At 31.4% G+C, this 20114-nt stretch overlaps 1 protein-coding gene and 1 long non-coding RNA gene across 2 annotated transcripts in view; one reads left to right on the top strand and one right to left on the bottom strand.

Moving 5' to 3' along the window:
• Positions 1-20114, bottom strand: part of LOC127287674 (uncharacterized) — a 65951-nt gene that overhangs the window by 36775 nt on the left and 9062 nt on the right. The gene's annotated exons all lie outside the window — the stretch shown is intronic.
• LOC127287670 (protein odd-skipped-like) lies at positions 5226-8372 on the top strand. The gene is made up of 2 exons (XM_051314728.1): positions 5226-6437; positions 7019-8372. The coding sequence occupies exons 1-2, from the start codon at positions 5920-5922 to the stop codon at positions 7335-7337; spliced, it is 837 nt and encodes a 278-aa protein (XP_051170685.1). The 5' UTR covers positions 5226-5919; the 3' UTR covers positions 7338-8372.

Below are 20114 nucleotides of genomic sequence, written 5' to 3' on the forward strand. Positions count from 1 at the left end.
GCTTTATTTTTTATTTAAAAAAAAAATTATCTTCGTTTCAAAGAAATTTTTTATTTAATTCAAATAAATGTTTCTTTGATCCTATAATATATCAATGTTAGAATTTCTTTGATTTAATGCACAAAATTTTGTTTAATTCAATAAATTTTTTTTTTTTTGAAACTATAAGAAGCTTTTTTTTTGTTTCAAAGAAATTGGTTTCTTTAAATCAAAGAAATCTTTTTTCTTGATGTATAATTAAATTTAATTAAAATAAATATACTGGAATTTTTTTAATTTTTTTTTAATTCTTTCGATTTTGTATTCTATATAGTATTGGAAAAAAGAAGAGTAGACTGCTTGACTGGAAGGAATTTGCTTCGTCCACTTGAGAAATAATATTTAAGCTTTATGCGCACTCAAAGTTGACAGAATTGGCCTGTTTAGAAAATAAATTTCATATTTAATTACCTTCTTCATGGTAACGTGAAAAGTTTATTGAAAGTAATTTAAAGTCGTGAATCTCCGTTTTCAAGTCAAGAGTATATATCTGCACAATGTCTCGTCTAGACTAATCACTTTTTCAAATCCTAAATTTCAAGTGTCACGTATGTCTCATGAAAAAAAAAAATTTATTTGCTTTAAATAATCGGTTACTTAACTATTATAAAATTTATTTGTATCAAGAAAATAACATTTCTTTCCAATACAGTCCAAATAGAGTTTATTTAATTCAATTATTTTGAAAAATTATTTGCTTCAAGTAAATATTTATTTGATAATAGAATTTGAATCAAATAAATTTTTTTTTAATAATATCGTAGTTATTAAGAAGTTGATTTTTAATTCAAAAAAAAAAAAATTTGACTTCCAATTTCGATGAAATTTTTTTTTTTAGCATCGTGTAGATTTTATCGAGAGGTGACGCGCTGTCTGCATTGCCATATATATATGCCATATAAATGATAAGCGTAATTTTGCAGTTGATAACACAACGTTTTACACACCACACACACACACACACTGTCAATACACCGATCCTCAAACTGAAATTTATATACACGCTGATAATGATCTTATATGCCTTGAAAACCAGGTGATCTGGATTTTGATGTTTGTAGTGAGATTTTAATGTTCCATCAATTATTATCACTCTAATCAAATAAAAGCTGCTTCTCTTCCTTGAATTTATAATGATTCACAATATTCCCACTATAAATTTTTTTTCTCTGATCATAAATTATTATTTTTTTCTGGACATTACATTCTTTTTTTTTTAAACAAAAATTTATAATGCTCTACAATGGAAAAAACATACGTGTCACTTCCCAGATAGCAGGGTAAGCTTGCAGCAACCTTGCGGCAAGCTTGCTGCGCAATATTGCCAACCTTGCACGGCAAGTTTGCCGCAAGCTTCAAATGTCCCACCTAATCCAAGCTTGCATGGTAAGCTTGCCGAAAGATTAAAGTGTAAGGTTACTGCAAGATTGAAGAGTAGGATTATCGCAAGATTGCTCAGTAAGCTTGCACGGTAAGCTTGTCGTAAGGTTGGTGCAAGGTTGCCAAATAACCTTGCCAATCAGCACAGAAGGTTGCAGCAAGCTTGCCATGTAAGTTTTCTTGGCAAGCTTGCGCAAACTTCTGTGCTGATTCGGCAAGGTTATTGTCAACCTTACACCAACCTTGTCACAAGCTTACTGTGAAAGCTTGCAATAATCTTATCATGCAATCTTGCAGTAACCTTACACTGTAATCTTTCGGTAACCTTACCATGCAATCTTGCGATAATCTTACTGTGCAATCTTGCAGTAATCTTACACTGCAATCTTTCGGCAAGCTTACTATGCAATCTTGGGTTGGGACATTTGCAAGCTTGCGGCAAACTTGCCGTGCAAGGTTGGCAATATTGCGTGGCAAGCTTGACGCAAGGTTGCTGCAAGCTTACGTGCTGTCTGGGAAAAATATTTTTAACAGATTTATTATACATAACAGGAAGTGGTCCATTCATGACCTACATTACCGTTTTTCCTTTTGTAGGGCAGAATAACATTTTCTTTTTTGATATTTATAAATAATTATATTTATTTGTCAATATCAAAAACCAAAAATTTGATTGAAAACAAAAAAAACATTTGTATTGAAAACAAATATTTGGAAATCAATTAGTTCACAATATATTATTGTGAAGAAGAGAGGAAAAAAAAAGAAGAAATTTTTGATGGTAGCCGTTTGATTATATCACGCTGAGCATGATCGTTAGCGTATAATGAGATTACTGAGAGTTGAACATATAATCGACGGGAGACGCGAGTGAGAAAAAAAGATGGTCAAGAAAAAAAAAACCGTGTTCCAATTAATGATCAACAGTGAGTAATCTGTGTTCTTCCAATACTCTCTGGGGCGTGAGCCTATAAAGCATGAGTCCACCTCAAGTCCTTCAAGAGCCTTCTTCAAGGTTTCTTTGAACATATATGATACACACTATATTATATACATATATGTATATATGTAATTATCGTCGTACCTTGTAATTTACATGGTTTTTGCTCAGCGATCAGTGTTTAATCGACACATTTAATTTGTATACCATCAATTTTTTTTTTTTTTTATATCGAAGGACGCGATGCATGATACATATAATAATTCTTTATTTGGAATTAATTAGTTGGGAGAAGAAACTGATAAAATTCCAATCAGAAATGAATCTATCAGTATGGGGTGACATATTTTTTTTTTTTTAAGCCATTTTTGATAACATCAAGAGCAGCTTGTTGGTAGCCCTGTAATCTATTCATGCTAACATCTGGTTATCTGTTACAATTATCATATGCGTCAACATATAAAATTTCAATTTTCACCCTCACTTGAAATCTATTATGTCGATATTTATGTATTTGCAAAAGATAACATAATTTTCTTTTTTAAATGTCTTTTTTTTGAATTTTTTTTATACATTAACTTTTGGAATTGAAAGATGATTCATTAAATTATTTTTTAAAGATCGAAATGATGTATCAATACGCTGCTGAAACAATTGACATTGATTGATCATCTATAGGAATGATAGTCGAGATTTTATAGACAAAATGATTAATATGATTCATTTACTTGTCTTTTATCTTATAAACATGTATTATCATTTAATTTACAAATATCTTAAATATTATTGACGAATGAAGCATATTTTATAAACAGAAGTCACTTATGCAAAAAATTACAATTTAAGTATAGAAAATTTAATGAAACATTATTATGTTATTAATATTTATCAAGTTACCAAGAGCTAACAAATTTTGTTTGGTCGCTACAACAAATTTGTATTGTAACACCAACAATATATTTGTTACAACAAATTTTTAGTTGTTAGAAAAAAAATTTTATGGTCGAGTGATACAATAAAATCATAATTCTTTGTTACAAAAAAGAAAACGAACTGAAGCATCAAAAGCTGTATTGTAACACCAACAATATATTTATTACAACAAATTTTTAGTTGTTAGAAAAAAAATTGTAGATACAAATAGGAATAATAGTTAATATTAATGGTACCTTCTGCTTCAGATAATAATTTGTACTTTAAAAAATAAAGTGCAAATGGTCTAAATTTAATTAAAGGTCGAAAAATGTAAAATTATGTGGATTTTTACAATTTTATGGAAGATTTTTCAAAATTTTGCAGCTTCTGATGCTTTTGTTAGAAAATATTATAGTTAATACATATCAATGGGACCTTCTGCTTCAGATACTTTGAATTCTTAAAAATAAAGTGCAAATGGTCCAGAGTCAATTAAAGGACAAAAAATTTAAAATTATGCAGATTTTAACAATTTTATAGAAGATTTTTCAAAATTTTGCAGCTTCTTATGCATTAGTTCGAATATTTTATAGTTAATATCAATGGGACCTTCTGCTTCACATACTTTGAACTCTTATAAATAAAGTGCAAATGGTCCAGAGTCAATTAAAGGACAAATAATTTTAAATTATGTAGATTTTGACAATTTTATGAAAGATTTTTGAACATTTTTCGGCTTTTGATGCTTCTATTCAAATATATTATAGTTAATATCAATGGGACCTTCTGCTTCACATACTTTAAACTCTTAAAAATAAAGTGCAAATGGTCCAGAGTCAATTAAAGGACAAAAAATTTTAAATTATGTAGATTTTGACAATTTTGTGGAAGATTTTTGAACATTTTTCGGCTTTTAATGCTCCTATTCAAATATATTATAATTAATATCAATGGGACCTTTTGCTTCACATACTTTGAACTCTTAAAAATAAAGTTCAAATGGTCCAGAGTCAATTAAAGGACAAAAAATTTAAAATTATGTAGATTTTAACAATTGTATAGAAAAATTTTTCAAAATTTTGCAGCTTCTTATGCTTTAGTTCGAATATTTTATAGTTAATATTAATGGGACCTTCTGCTTCACATACTTTGAACGTTTAAAAGTAAAGTGCAAATGGTCCAGATTCAATTAAAGGACAAAAAATTTAAAATTATGTAGATTTTAAAAATTTTATAGAAAATTTTTTCAAAATTTTGCAGCTTTTTGATGCTTCAGTTCGTTTTCTTTTTTGTAACAAAGAATTATAATTTTTCTATCACTTGAAATACAAAATAACGCTATATCATAATAAAGACGCCATGCTATAATCTCAAAGGAAATGTTTAAGACTCCCCTTCGTTTTCTGATTCGATATAGTCAATAACTGGGGTTGAAGAAGCAAAAGGGTGGCTATTGCGTTATGCGCAAGCCTTAAATATAACTTTATGTTAGGCGAACATTGATTGGTTCAGCTTTTAAGCTTCTCTGTTAATTATGTAGTTTTTTTCCTTTTTCACAACAAACTTAATTAAAATTAGTATTCACAATTTAATTGTACTTTTCTTGAAGGATTTCCTTTTTTTTTATTTTAGATAGCCAAACTGCAGGAAGTGTAGAACATCCGTGTGCAGCGATGGTTAACATTAATTATTTGTTCTAATCTTTTATTTTCAATTCTTCCACTTTATATGTGTTTTATTTCCTTTTTCTCACATGTTATTTACTTTATCATTTCTAGTAACTTAAATTTTCTTCATCTTTCAACATTTTGGTTTCCGTTATTTCCTTAACGGGTTTTATTAGTGATTTTAATTATTAAGTTCGTTAATACATTTACAAATAATGAAGATATTGAGATCTAATTAGTTTTATTTTTTTTTTGGAAGTACTTCCTGTAAATGGATGGAAATTTTTTTTTCTGCTCTGAAAAAGAGCTTGTAAAAGGATCGGCCATGGAAGCTGAGAATTGAGTACGGAAGTAAATCGCGTGGGTGTCGTGTGCGCATGTTTAAGTTGAATTGAGAAGTACCAACATCAGCAGGGGTAGCGTTGGGACGCGACGCCCTGAGGGTTCTACAATCGGAAGCCCCGCCCCTGTAGAAGTCGCCACCAACCGGGAGTTCAACATTAGAAATGAGAGGAGGAGCTCGCCGTTCATCTGAGGATACAAGAGGGAACTTTTCAACCAAGCCAGTATCTCTCAGAACTTCGAGAAGAGAGCTTCTTATTCCTTTTTTTTTTTCTCTTTCAAAAAATCTGACAACCTTCCCATCCTACAACTTGCTACCGATCGTCAGGGAGGAACTTTCCACCACCAGTTCTTCTACTGTCATTCATCATCCGCCTACTCAGATTTTTTTTTTTTTGCAAATTCCATTTTTCTAAAGTTTCACTCTCCCTTAAGATTATTTTGATATTTAATAAATATTTTTAAAAAAGTGATGTTTGTGAGGAAATAAATTGTATCGGTCAAGTGTTTTAGTGAATAAAGTGTTTAATATTCATCGAGACCTTCATCGTTAGATACTTTGGACATTGCCAAGTGTAGTGCAAAAGGTCCGGAATAAATTTAAAACTAAATTATTAGTGAAAATTGTGATTTTCGATGATGGACACGAAGATGGAGCCTCTGACGCCTCCACATACTCCCCCCTCTGCGGGAATCGATAGGTTACACCCTCATGGTACTCTGGCGCAAAGGTGGATGAGAAATCCTCAACTTCATCTACCACAGCATCAGCAGCAGCAGCATCATCATCATCATCAACAACAATTGCCACAACAACCTGGTTATCATGCTGCTTTTTTAGATCATTGGATGAGGGGTGCTATTTTGGCAGCGAGGGGTTGTTGTCCTCAGACACCGTTGTCTTCCCATCATCATGGACCATCAGGTCATCCTATGCATTCTGCTCTTCCAGTGCCACCTCCCGCCTCTTTTCTCACTAAGAGACTTCCCGGTCAAAGACCCAAGAAGCAGTTTATTTGCAAATTTTGCAACAGGCAATTCACCAAGAGCTACAATTTACTCATACATGAGAGAACACACACCGATGAGAGGCCCTATTCCTGTGAAATTTGTGGAAAGGCTTTCAGAAGACAAGATCATTTAAGAGATCATAGGTAAACTAAATTCTTTGTAATTTCAGTTCAATTAGTTTTGATCCCAAAAATTTATCTTAAAATCAGGGTACATAAAGAAAAAACGGATGTTCATTAAGGCCATTAGGTTTTAGAAATCCTAGGAGTAATTAAGGGCGAAGTCTTGGGATTTTGTTTAAATAGACTTACTTATTCTTTCAAATTTTGTTACAATAAAAACAGATATTCTTAAATTTTATTTCTGTATATATTGTGAAACTGGGATTAAGATCAGTAAACTAAAGAGGTAACATTTATCATCGCTTGAGGCTAAATTTGTTTTCTCTTGGATTAAAAGCAAAAGATTACTTTTTGTTGATAAGACATTTCAAATTTGTACATTCTATAAAAGATCTTGTCAATAGGTCTTTCTATGATGAAAATTTTTAAAGATGTTTGTCAATATGACCTTATTTCTTACATCATTTTTTTATTGTCTTTTACGATTTTAGGCTAATTGTCTTTGTTCTGATAAAAAAAATTTCTGCAATAACAGATATCTATACTGATAAATAATTTTTTGGAAACTGTAATCTAATTAGCATTTTTCTTTTGTTTTATAGGTATATTCACAGTAAGGAGAAACCTTTTAAATGTGCTGATTGTGGAAAGGGATTTTGTCAAAGTAGAACATTGGCGGTTCATAAAATTCTACATCTTCAAGAATCACCTCATAAATGTCCAATTTGTGCAAGAAGCTTTAATCAACGAAGTAATTTAAAAACACATCTTGCAACACACACTGAAGTACCACAGGATCTTCGAATAGATCAACCAATGACAACAGAAAATATGGAAACATCAAATGTTTTAAAATCAAGCGAAAAATTAAGTTCCACGAGAAAATTGGGTTTTAGTATAGAAGATATAATGAGGCGTTAGATGATTAGAAAAAAAGAAGATGAAAAAAATCCAAAGACTATTAAAATTGTCAAAAAATTATTTTTCTCCCAAATAGTCTATAAAAATTGTTTTTGTTTTTTATTTTATAATATAAACCAAAGGTGTTTTTTTTCTTTAGATTTAAATGTAAATAAGTCTTTCAAGTTTTAAATTATATGTCATTTCTCGAAAAAAATTTATCCTCCATAGAGAAATTTGTTTCGATTGTCAAATTGTTGTGTAGGTTTAGGTTTCTAGAGATTAAAACGAATAGTATTTACGATCTGTTTCGACGACTGATGATCATCCAAAAGTGTAAACGTAGATAGTTTATAGATGATAAGAGAGAGAGTTGTATGAATATTGAAGAGCCAAACGATGCTAATATCTTCTAGGTGCTAATCGAGTCTTTTTTTTTTTGTTAACGGTCTTCCTCGTAAAAATTAGGAAATCTTGATCTGATAAGAAGTTGGGACTCCTTCCTTTTTCCAGTGATCTGTAAATAGAAGTCTCAGATTGTGATTTCCTTTTTTTGGCCAAGGACCACCCACATTATCTTGTATATAGTAGTTGTCTCTTGTATTTCTCTTTTTTTTTTATTTTATTATCAAAAACGATCCTTTTTAAGCACGTCCCATTCTTTGTCAATTCCTTGATGTTACCACTAATTTAAGATCGGTGTAAATAGCACATATATATATATATATTGTTTGCCAAAGGGGGACTTCTAGGTGTAAATTTTGTCTTTTAGATGTCGTCGTCATCGTCAGCTTATCTCGACGCTTAAGAGAGTCGCCCGGAGCGTTAAGTACCTAAGCCTGTATATTAATTGTAAGTGCCGCCCGCGGACACCCAAGGTTTCAAGATTAACGTGTAAAGATATGCACCTATACCAAAAAAAAAGGGAAAAAAAAAAAAAAATTAAAAAGAAAAACCTGAGAGTCACCATTCAGTCCTAGTCGACTCTTTATAGATTGTAATGTGTATTAAAGATTTATTGTTATTGAGTGGAAATAGATAAAAGTAGTATATGAATTCATTCTTGAGTTATTTCTCCCACAAAATCTTATCCTGTTTCTTTCCTTTTCGACTAATAAAGGCTCATTTACATAAGGAAGTTCAATTTGGAATAGTCTTCCAACATTTTTTTTTTTTTTTTGATTTTTCTCTCTAGTCTCAAAAAGACTTTCTCTTTTCTATTAGTAAATTTGCTTTAGTTTGATTTTAATTCAATTAATATATGCGATTTATCACTATACAATTTGTTTCATTAAAACTTTATTTATTGTTTAAAAAAGATTTAAAAAAAAATTTTTCTTATCCTTATTTTCCGTATGAGTTCGACAACCTCATTTTGGTCCATTGTGTACACACAGACAATTAACCTGCTCATGGGGCAGTTAGAACTGTTTAACTTTAATTAATTCTCACCCTAGATATAATAATAAAAAAAAAATAATAATGAAAGAGAAGTGTAAATATTTCTGGTTCTTCCATGTCTTTTTTTTTTAATACAATGCTATATATATATAGAATTCTCTCCTCACTCTCTTTATTTTCTCTTCTTTTATTATATATCCAAGAAACTTGGAGCATTGTTGCATCGTTATCCCCATTCTGATCGTAAACTTCAAAGTACTATATCGCCCCCCTTTCTTTTGTACATCTCTCGACTCCGGTTCTTCCATAGTTTATGTGCCTCTTATCAAGCGTAACTAAGTACCTAATAGAACGGTATCTTTTTATCGAAATCGTATAAAGTTGAGTTTATTAACACAGAAATATATATATACATATATATATCCGGAAGTATTTGCAAATTTTTTCAAATATAATTTTTATTTTAAGAAATCAAAATTAAAATTTTAGTTATCAAAATTTTTCAAAAGTGTGTTTTGATAAAAATTGATCATTATAAATAACGAGACCTTCTACTTTAGATTGTTTACAGTTCCACGAAAGTGTTATAAAAGGTCCGAAGTTATTAAAAATTAAGTACATTTTCCAAATTTTACGGATTTTCTGTTTTTTTTTAAACTCTTATCATTATTGAAGTTAATAATTTATAACATTTTTTGATTTACTAAAACAAAATAATTTTACGCTCATTAGAATACCTGTTGTACATCTTTATATAAGAAACAACAAAAAATAGGGGGAAAAAATTATTATACAAAACTGCTCATTAATATTTAACGAAAGTTTCGAAATTTTTTTTTACTTTTTTTGGGTAAAAATTGTAACCTGGTTGCCTATTCATAAGGGGCATTTCCCATGGTGTAGCAGGTAGTCGAATGACCTCGTTTCACCCTTTGCCATAAACCCCTCCTCCCTCTGAAAGTCCATATAGGCAACAATTTAATTACAATAATCAGAACAGGATCTTAGAATTCTGTTTACTCCCCTCTCTCTATCTTGACTACAAAGTAATACCGCTTCTTTTATAAATCAACGTTTAGTGAAAAATAGAAAGTGAAAGGGATTTCTTCTTTCCGCGGGGATCTATATTGTCAACATTTTTTTTTTTTTTTTTTTTTTTTGTACCGCTAGAAAATTATTGCTGCTGTTAATTCTCTCAAGACGTTATATATATCTTTTGCAAATTATTATTTTGCGTGCTAAAACACATTTTACGATTTAATGGACCATTTCATTAATAACTTTTATTTGTGATGATCTTCATTTAATAATAGGATTAAATAGAGAGAGAGAGAGTTATAAAATCAACAATAAACTTCACTTCATTGATTATGATAATGATATACAATAAACGAGGCATTTGTCATTTTTCGAAAGTGATATTCAATTAAATTATCATTTCACTCAATTATAAAAATATTTAAATTTTAATATCAAACTACACAAATCTAAATAGAGAAAGGTCATTTTATTGTAATTAAAAAAAAAATTTCTAATCATTCTATTCGAAAAATAATATAATTGTGACGATCATTTTAATTATTTAATTGCTGTGTAATTATAGAATTATTTAGAAAAATTTTAAAAACGCGAATCGAAACGAAAATACATATTTTATTATTGATAAATCTCGTCTAGTTTTGATAAAATAAAATTTTGTATGTACAGAATATAAATGTTTATTTATTCGTAAATTTTGCTAAATAATTATTTAGCTGCGAGAACTTTGCAGTCTGTAAGCAACACACAAGAAGACTAGAAACAGGAGGAATAACTCCAGTGGTGGGGGTAAGAGAGCGTTGAGGCAATGTACGGGCACATTGAAGGTGGCAAGCAGTTTGTGCAGTAGACCAAATTACGTTTCTGCGCATACTGACATGATTTCTGCTAACTTATGTTTTGTTTACCTGTTTGAAAGAAATCACGTGGAACAGAAATTTGCAATCGTTGGATAATTTTGTTGTGTGCAATGTTAAAAATTGTGATAAATAGAAAATAAATTGTAATGTAAAAATGCCTTCAAGTTGCTGTGTTATGAATTGCTCAAATAAAGGTGATAGTGGTGATAAGCACTTATTTAAATTTCCAAAGGACGAGGTAAGTTATAAATTTGAAACTCATTTAATTTATTATTATAAATAATTTTCTCATTAAAAATAGTAAATGCAAAAGTTTTACGTTTATTTAGTATCTATTGTTATATTTTACAGAAAGTGAGAGATGTTTGGATAAATGCTGTTGGTCATAACCTTAAAGACGGAACATGTGATAACAAAAATCTTTTTATTTGCAACAAGCATTTTGATTTATTATAAAATAAAGTGGTTCGCAATTTAATAAAATTATATAGCTTAATATTTTTAACCTCACTATCATGATGATACATTCAATATATCGTCTGCTCGGCAAACGCTCGAGAAGCATTCACACATGTATGCGCGGATGTTTCATTTTTTCACTACTGCGCAAACTACCGGAGTCCTTCATTGTCCTCCGAATTTGCTTCACCCCCACCACCGGAGTTATTCCTCCTGTTTCTAGTCTTCTTGGCAACACAATTCATCAGGGAATATTTTAACAGCTGATTTACAATTCTATCTCCAATATTTAGACACTAGGTGGCGCTGTCATTAATTTCTCCTCATGTTTTTTTAATACCTCGCGCTAATTGGTGGACAGTTGGAATATCAAGTTCCATATTAGATTTTGAATATCTCGTCAAGATTTGCTTTTGTCATTTATTTCTAAGCAAAAAATTAATCAATCGAAAAATAACCTCTCCTTTTCTTCAAATGATTATTCGCTTTATAAAATTTTTTTTTAATGTTTCATTTTTTTAAAAAATACTTTACAAAAATTAACTTCAAAGTGCTAAAGCGACTAAATGGCATTTTCTTTATGACTTAGAACAAGATTCTCAGAGATGATTTGCGGTAGCTTCAGTCTTTTTAAATGATCTCTCTCTCTCTCTTTCTCTGTTGAAGTTGAGTAATCACAGGATCGCGGATAATAATAGGAGTAAAGTTATGGAGTGACTTTTCTGAAGTAGAAACTGACCAAAATTTTGCACTTAAACCAAAATGACTGGCGGGTGAAAGAGAGAGAGAGAGAAAAGGAGGGTGGGGGGAGGTTTAACTATTACGAAGAACCACTGAATCTTCTTTTGAGGAGAAATTAAATTTGGAACATTTCAGGTACTTTATTGCACTCTGCAACTGTGGGAGCTCTTAAAATTTGCCCAAGGGTACCAATTGATGCCCTTTAGGTTTGAATCAAAAATCCTTTAAAATTGGTACCATGCATTTTTACCCACAGGGTTCAAATAACACCACTTTATTTTTGTCTTGCCATTACTTTCTTTTTTTGTTGGTCAAATTAAATAATGAAGGGTTATATATATAGCTTTGATAAAAATTTTTCTTCTAGAAAAGTACTCATTTTTATTTTTTTTATAAATTTTATTCATTTGTTGAATGAAGAACGCTTTGGCTAAAAGGGGAAAAAATCTAGTAATAGGATATAGGCATTTGAAAATGGTAGACCATTTTTTTCGATGAATTGTTCGTTTTATATATATAAGTGCTGGAGAAAAATAAGAAAAAGAAATGAAAAATTGGGGGTGAAATGGTCAGTTCGCGGTTTAGATTATCTAGATTGAGGGTCGAGAGTTTAGAAAGAGGAGCAAACCATATGTGTACCCACTTATTAGGGCGTGAGCCTTATCTATATATATAAAGGGTCACCGGGGTCCGATGCGACCTCGAAAAATGAGTCCCAGGTCCCACACCGACCTGGAGGTCGAATTCCAGGAGTTTGATGCTCATCGACTCTTTCTTTCTTTCTCTCTCTCTCTCTTTCAATTTCGGAAGGGGATTTTTACGCGGCGCCACTTTCCGTCAAAAAATTCTGTCCGCCTACCGAACGACCCACCATGGTGAAAAATACAAGGCAACAACGGCGGCGGAATATTCTTTCCAAAATCTCATTCGAAGAAGCGCGGCAATTATAACGCTTTTTTTTAGATACCTCCAAATCTCATGCTAATAATTCAATCCGTGTATGTCTTTCACGATCAAAATTCCCCCAAGGACGCCTGGAGGCGCCACTTAAATAATTGTATATATATATATATATATATATATTAGTCAATCGATAACAGTTCATCTCCTTTTTCTAATTCTGGTATTATTTTCTCGTTTTGAATTTTGTAATAAAATAACTACTGGAATTAATTTCGTAATATGGATCTTCATAAAATGATAATTAAGAAACAGAATGATAAATCATTGAATAATTGGAAAAAAGGTCCAATTAGAGAAAATTACAGAATAGTATAGTAAATTTTAATCTTCCTTTCTCAGGGTTGTGTACGTAACATGCCATTTGTTATAATTCTCGGTCAACTACCGCACCCTGCTCCAAATTTAGTAACTTTACAGTAACTTCTAATTTTAACAATAAAGTCACTAAAATATTTACTAGAGCAGGGTGTGGTAGTTGATGAAAATTATGACAAACCTACGTATGTTATGTACGTACGATTACCCAACGTTTGTTACATATGACGTCAGTCAAAAGCAAACATAACCTCAATTTTTCTCTTTGCTGGCAATTACATGTTTAGTACAAAAAGTGAGGTTATGTTATTTCTTTTGCGAGAATTAGTTACGTATATTACGTCATTTAGGTAATAAGTAAAAATTTCGAGTCTACCCCTCCCTACCCTTCTTCAGCCACAGTTACCACCAGACGTTAGGTAAACTTGAAAAAAAAACAGAACCAAAAATATTCCCATACTCATCTTATTTCCGGGCTTAAGATTCATCTTGTTCTAAAACAAAATTCAACATGATCCGCTTTCAAATTCAATTAAATCATTTCTAATCTGATGTTTTGTATCCCATTTGAAAATTGTCGTTGGGGGAAATTTTTTTTTTTTTTTTTAATGAGTCGCAGGTCAGGAGACGCGACGCATGTTAATTCAATGCTAAACTTCGATCGATCACACGTTCCCAAGGTGGCGAATCGTCCAGGCGTAAAAACACACAAGCGCCAAAAAAGATTTCTGGCACTAAATAACCCGCGCATTTTTCTTGGTATTATGGTTGGGCAAGTAACATACCATGAGAGTTAAGGGCCGCGGGCTCATAGCCTGTGGTTAGGGCGGTACGCGGTTTTTTGTGCCCGGCAATTAGGTAAACGTCTGCTGGCTCTCTGTTCACATTGTAGACACACTCTAGACTGCTATTAGTTAGTAGTATACTTTTATACTACAAGCAAAAATGACCTTTCTCTGTCAATAATAAAAAAAAAAAAAAAAAAAACAAATTTGCCCAAAAATAATGTTTCTAAACTTTATTTTGGTTAAAAAAAAATTCATCATCATTTCTTATTTTTGATAATGTAATTCCGGCGGTTGGTAGAAATGATCATTACCGACCGAGTTGGTGAGCTACGCGTTGTTTCCCACGTGAGTCCGAATAGGCGGTTCGATGTCGCTTGTGTCACAGATTCTTATTTCAAACAAGCGTATATATATTGAACCGTTTCAGCTATACAATATGAAGATCCCAACAGCTGCTGCCGCCCTGGCGGAAAAAGCGTCAAGTTACGAAAACTCGTGGCCGCGAATCTCTTCGAATATTGTCCCGTGGGAACTTCTATATATACTTAATTGGAGCGTCGTTCAATCTATTCAAAACTCTTTTCTCATCTTTATAGCTTTATTCTTCTCTTCTCATTCTTTCGTTTTATTATTCTAAGATGACTTTTCATTTGTCATTCTGCGTTTTTTTTTTTAGATTGACTTTTATAATAGTATATATAAATTAAATATGCTAGTAGATGATATATCAAAAAATGGCGAACTGTCGATTTTGTTTAGATCATCGATGTTTTGCACCATCATTTTTTTGTTTGTTTCAAAATTGAAATATAAGTATAAAATAAATCCTTTGTCAGTTATAAGAAAGTGTGATTACTAATTACTTGAGAATATTGATTTTATTTAAAGGAATGTTTCTTCCTCGTAGCTATCATTAAAAACAAAAAAAGCGCTACGTAATTAACTAATTGAAGGCGCTTCTTGAGACTTTACCATGAAATTATTAGATTCACAACTATAAATTCGCTACTTTGAGTTTTAAGAGATAACTCGAGACAATAGTTTTCTTACAATAATAATTTTCTAACAATCTGGTTAGAATTCTTTTCAGTCGGGAGTAATGATTCGGAATAACAACTCTTTTTTTAAAATTAAAACTTAGAAAGAATAAACTGAAAATAGACAAGGTAATGAATTGTTTTTACTATTTGATTTCATTGTCATTTTCTAGATGCTAGAAGAATTTAACGATAATCCTCATTGCTTATTGTTCAATTAAATTAAGAACTAAATTTTTTTTTTTTAATCTTACAAAAAAGAATCATTAGCATGAGAATCAAAAGATGAAGATGGTTGAATAAATAATAGAAAGAAAAAAAAAAAGTAGCTTTTAATAATTGACTAGAAGGACACGCGCGCTCTCTGAGGCAATATTGCCGTTACCGTCGATGATTGGGACCCACTCCTTTTGACTCACGCCACTTCGAAATTGATTATTGTTCGCCCATAATGATCCATTACGAGTTTTGAGCGCGCCCAAAGCATAACGGCAGGCTAACTGACAATCACTGTCTCGAGAAACGTGAATTATGAGCCAGTAATCTATGGGTACCGAGGCAATAGGACACATTTATCCTCTGCACTCAACATCGTAAACATCAATATAGGTCCCATGGAAATTCATCCAATATTAAACGTATCTAGAATTTCATTAAACTTTAATTCTCAAAAAATATCTATTGAGAGGAGAGTTCATTTTCATTAAAAAAAAAAAAGAAATAACGCCGTATATTATCGACAATACTCTAAGAGGAACAAGATAATTACAAGGAACTATATAACGTAACATTGAGTGTTAAACTGCTAAACATAGTAATTAAACTTTCATATTTATTACTATTACCATAAATAATAATTGACTTATTTAGAAAAAATTTTCAGATATTTGGTTTTTGTTTCAGATGCAGAAGGAGTTGTTCAAAAATTTGAAGCATTTAGAATCAAGGTATAATGCAGCAATTCCAATATTTCTTTATTGTTTCAGAAGGCGGATCATCGATTAAAAAAAAGTAATCCTTGGAAAACCAAATCGTAATAAAATTGTTTATTCTTTTATCGAATATATATACAAACCACAGTACCTAAAATTTCATTAATATTGCAGCCATTATTTCGGCAAAGTTATTGTAATTTTTGAATATTTCTGCAAGTTTAGCAACTGTGTGGAATCGATTTGTATAATATTTCTACACTGAGAAAAATATGCTATTGAATCAATAGCATTTCTGCCAAAGGTATAAAAATTATTGATTCCAAAGCATAGATGCTATAAAATTTGTAAAATATTTTACAGATTTTATAGCATATATGCTTTTGAATCAATAATTTTTATACCTTTGGCAGAAATGCTATTGATTCAATAGCATATTTTTCTCAGTGTAGAAATATTATACAAATTAATAGCATTTCTGCCAAAGGTATAAAAATTATTGATTCAAAAGCATAGATGCTATAAAATTTGTTAAATATTTTACAGATTTTATAGCATCCATGCTTTTGAATAAATAAATGCTTTTTTATAAATTTTATACCATTGGCAGAAATGCTATTGATTCAATAGCATATTTTTCTCAGTTTATCTTTGTTAAATATAGATCTTCGATAAGAGAGTGGTATTAGAAAACTAAATCGTAATCTCTGCCAATGCAAAGTTAAATATTTTCGAAAAGTTTTGTAATTTTTGCTTTGGATTAACATATACGTGCTGTTTTTTTTAGAACAAGTATTATTTTTTCATGCATTCTTTCTTTAAGGCCTTCTTTTATATATATCCCCACTATTAAATTCCTCATGCCCCGGAGGCACGCGCTCACAAGCTGCGGGGGATCGCTTCGTCTTTAACGTCAGACATTTGTTTCCTGTTGCAGTAAACCATATAAGATCATTCAAGAGAGTCATAAAATCTTTCAAGAATTGCAAAATCTACGTAATAAAAATTTTCGAAAAAATTATCATTATTTTATAATATTCAAAAATCTAAATCTGTTTTTCAATTTTCACATGAATTTTGGTGTATATACATATATGTAACCAAATTTTGGTGTATATGTATTTCAAGAAGCTAAACATTGTTTTCAACGGCGGTCATCGTTGAAGAGCATTTTTGAGGGCCTTAAACGACTGGGACTCACCCGGTTATAATACGTGAAGGGGGGAAAAATACCGAGGCTCCTCGCAGACAGACGGAGAAACGCGGGTAATGAAAGGGTTGAAACTGGAGGTGGACGACGAAATCGGCCGCGGAAGAGATGCCAAAGAGGGCCCAAGATATAGTGTATATATATATATAGAAGGTGAAGAACGGGTCCCAAGGGGGGGGGGTTAGTTAGGCGCGTGGGTCCACACGCGTTCCCACGGTTTCGAAGCATATCGCACCAGCCCTCTGTGTATAGTGCTCCTATATAGCGAGGTTCCTCCACCCTCTCGATATAACGTATATATTCCCTCCTCTCTTAGCGTTGGCGGCGCGGTGACCTTTGACCCTCCATTACCCGGTACCGGGACTCGACTGACGCCGCAGACTCCTACGGATACACATAAATACAATGCATGCCAGAACTGTGGGTACTCTCTCTCTCGCATCCATATGTGACGTACCGAGTCGACCTCAAAAGAGAGAAGAAATTAGTATATATATATATAAACGATCATGAGAGGGACAGCGAAAAAGGGAGAGAATATATACGCGGGGTGGGTATGCCTTGGCTTGCGCCCTCAGGGTACTTTTGCCTCCATATCTTTTCTAGAGCCTCATCTTACACGATCCCACCTCTCTCTCTCTCTAGTATATTTACATCGTATAACATTCAAACAGGGAATAACTAACCCTTTGGAGGAAAAATATAGAAAAATTTTTTTTTTCTTCATCAAGTTTTTTTTATTAAAAGTTATTACAAATTTTTAGGTTATACACAAAAGTGGCGTATTATGAAAAAAAATTGAAATTTTCGAACGTCATCAACCTTGTTGGAACTCGCGCATATAGTTATGCCCGAGGCTGGCCCTGACCGATACTACATAAAATCTTGTTTTTCGTTGACCTGGGAGGAGGTAGCGATGCCTGGGGGTCCTCCCATGAGGAGGAGTGACCTTAGCTTTTTGCTCTTGGGAATGAGAGTATACGCGTTGTAAATATCTTTCACGCGGGTGCGGGTGCATTGCCCAAAGGTATATATGCGAGAGGAAAAGGAAGACGGCACCGAATCCTTTTTACCTTGGAAGTTTTAAAAAAAATACTACCGCGAGCGTTTGTCTCCGATGAGTATAACAAAAAAAAAGAAAAAAAAAGAAGGAAAATTGCCACTTCTTTGGAAGAAGTTACAGAATTATCACCCATCGTGAAGAATAATCTTTAACGATGACCTTCAAAAAGCCTAGTTGAAACACCCTAAAGGCGCTTGTTGTCTAACTTTAATGACCTTGGACCAGTGAGAAAAGCCCTAAGCGATTCTCTTAATGAGCCCTCTTCTCTTTTTAACAATCTGAGAAAAACCAGGAGCGCGCGAGCATTACTAAATGATACGAAGAATTCCCTTTCCTTTGTGTACATTTACCTTTTTTTTTTTTTTTTGTTTCACGAGAGACAATTTTGCAATTATACGGCCAATTTCAATTTTTACGAGTTCATTATAATTTGTACTTTTACTTTTCAATTTCTTTGAATTTTTTGTGAATTTCACGGTTCTTGCGCTAATTTTATTTTTTTCTATTTGGATATGAAATTTTGAGGTTATAAATAATTTTCAAATAATTAACATTATCTCATCAGTTGCTTTCATATGGGTCTGAAATTTTGTTAAGTACAGTAAAGTTATCAGTTATTGTATATATTCAACATTTATTTCTGACCGAGGGGCTGTTCACTGAAAATCCAATTGAACAATATTTGAGAATTCATTAAAGATTTTTAAGGATTGCTAGTTATTTTTGTAATTCCTTCTTTGCGCTGCTTCGTGTCGCAGACTAAATAAATATATACAAGAAAGTGAAGATTATGATAAAAAAAGTCAGTCAATAATAATAATTAGTGTAAATAATTTTATATTATTTATACCATTCTTACTGCATGACTTAGGATTTTACTGGAATCGACGAGATTCGTTCGGATTCGCATATAGTATTCGACAAATTCGAATGTCCTTTTCAATAATCGTCGGTAATCTCCACTTTAAATACAATATATTCAGAATTAAGAAATTTACATTTTCTTATGTTAATTGATGAATTTACGGAAGATTCCTAGTATATGCTCTACATTACAAATCGGGTATTCGAGAGTGAACAGCCCCTTGTTTCTGATTATTGAGAATTTATTTATTAATTATTATTTTAATGTAATATTTAAAGTTTTTTATTAAACGAAATAATTTGAAGTGTCAGATAATTCTTTAATTAAAAAAATCCTGCACTAAGTGACGAAATTCATTAATGACAAATTACCCATCGAATGGTACAAAATCATATGCTGAAAAAATTATAAGCAAATCAAGTAAGTTTTTCATATGGTTTTTATTTACTAAACCAGAAATGTATATTTTATTAAATATTATAATATAATATTAATATTATAAATGTTAACCTTGTATTCACTGCCAATTGTAATAGTTTATTTAATAAATTATTGTATAAAATATTATAACACAAAAATTTTTTATAAAAAATAATTTAATAACATTAAAATATTTAAATATATTATTGATTAGAATGCAACTTAAAGTTGACATTTTTTTCAGGTACGGAATTATGAGTTTTATAATGGATATACATACCAGATTACTTATCGCATCAAATATTTAATTCAGATAGTTATTTTTCTTTATGTTTATCTAATTATTTATTTAACTTGTATATTAATTAATTACGTATTACACAGTCTACCGTTTGGCACGGAGCAATACTAATTCGAATAATATGTGACTCAAGTTTACTTTTGGAATACCTACATTTTTCATCCCGGGGTCTTTAAGTTCAAAAGTTTTATTTCCGACTAAATACAGGAAGCAGAAAAGTTATCTTTTTTTAAAGTATATATATACAAAAGTCATCACTTCTCTCTCTAAACTAATATACACTCCAAAAAACATTTCGTTCTTTCTTCAAACCTCCACCTTCAATGAAGTGGAAAAATTTTCCACTAAATTAAATCCTCTCAAACGAAGAATCGATTTCTATAATTGTAGGTCTAAAATTGCATC

This window comes from Leptopilina boulardi, unplaced genomic scaffold (assembly GCF_019393585.1).
Source record: "Leptopilina boulardi isolate dan_hultmark-lab unplaced genomic scaffold, ZJU_Lbou_2.1 LbouV2_372, whole genome shotgun sequence".
In the NCBI taxonomy this organism is placed as follows: Eukaryota; Metazoa; Arthropoda; class Insecta; order Hymenoptera; family Figitidae; genus Leptopilina; species Leptopilina boulardi.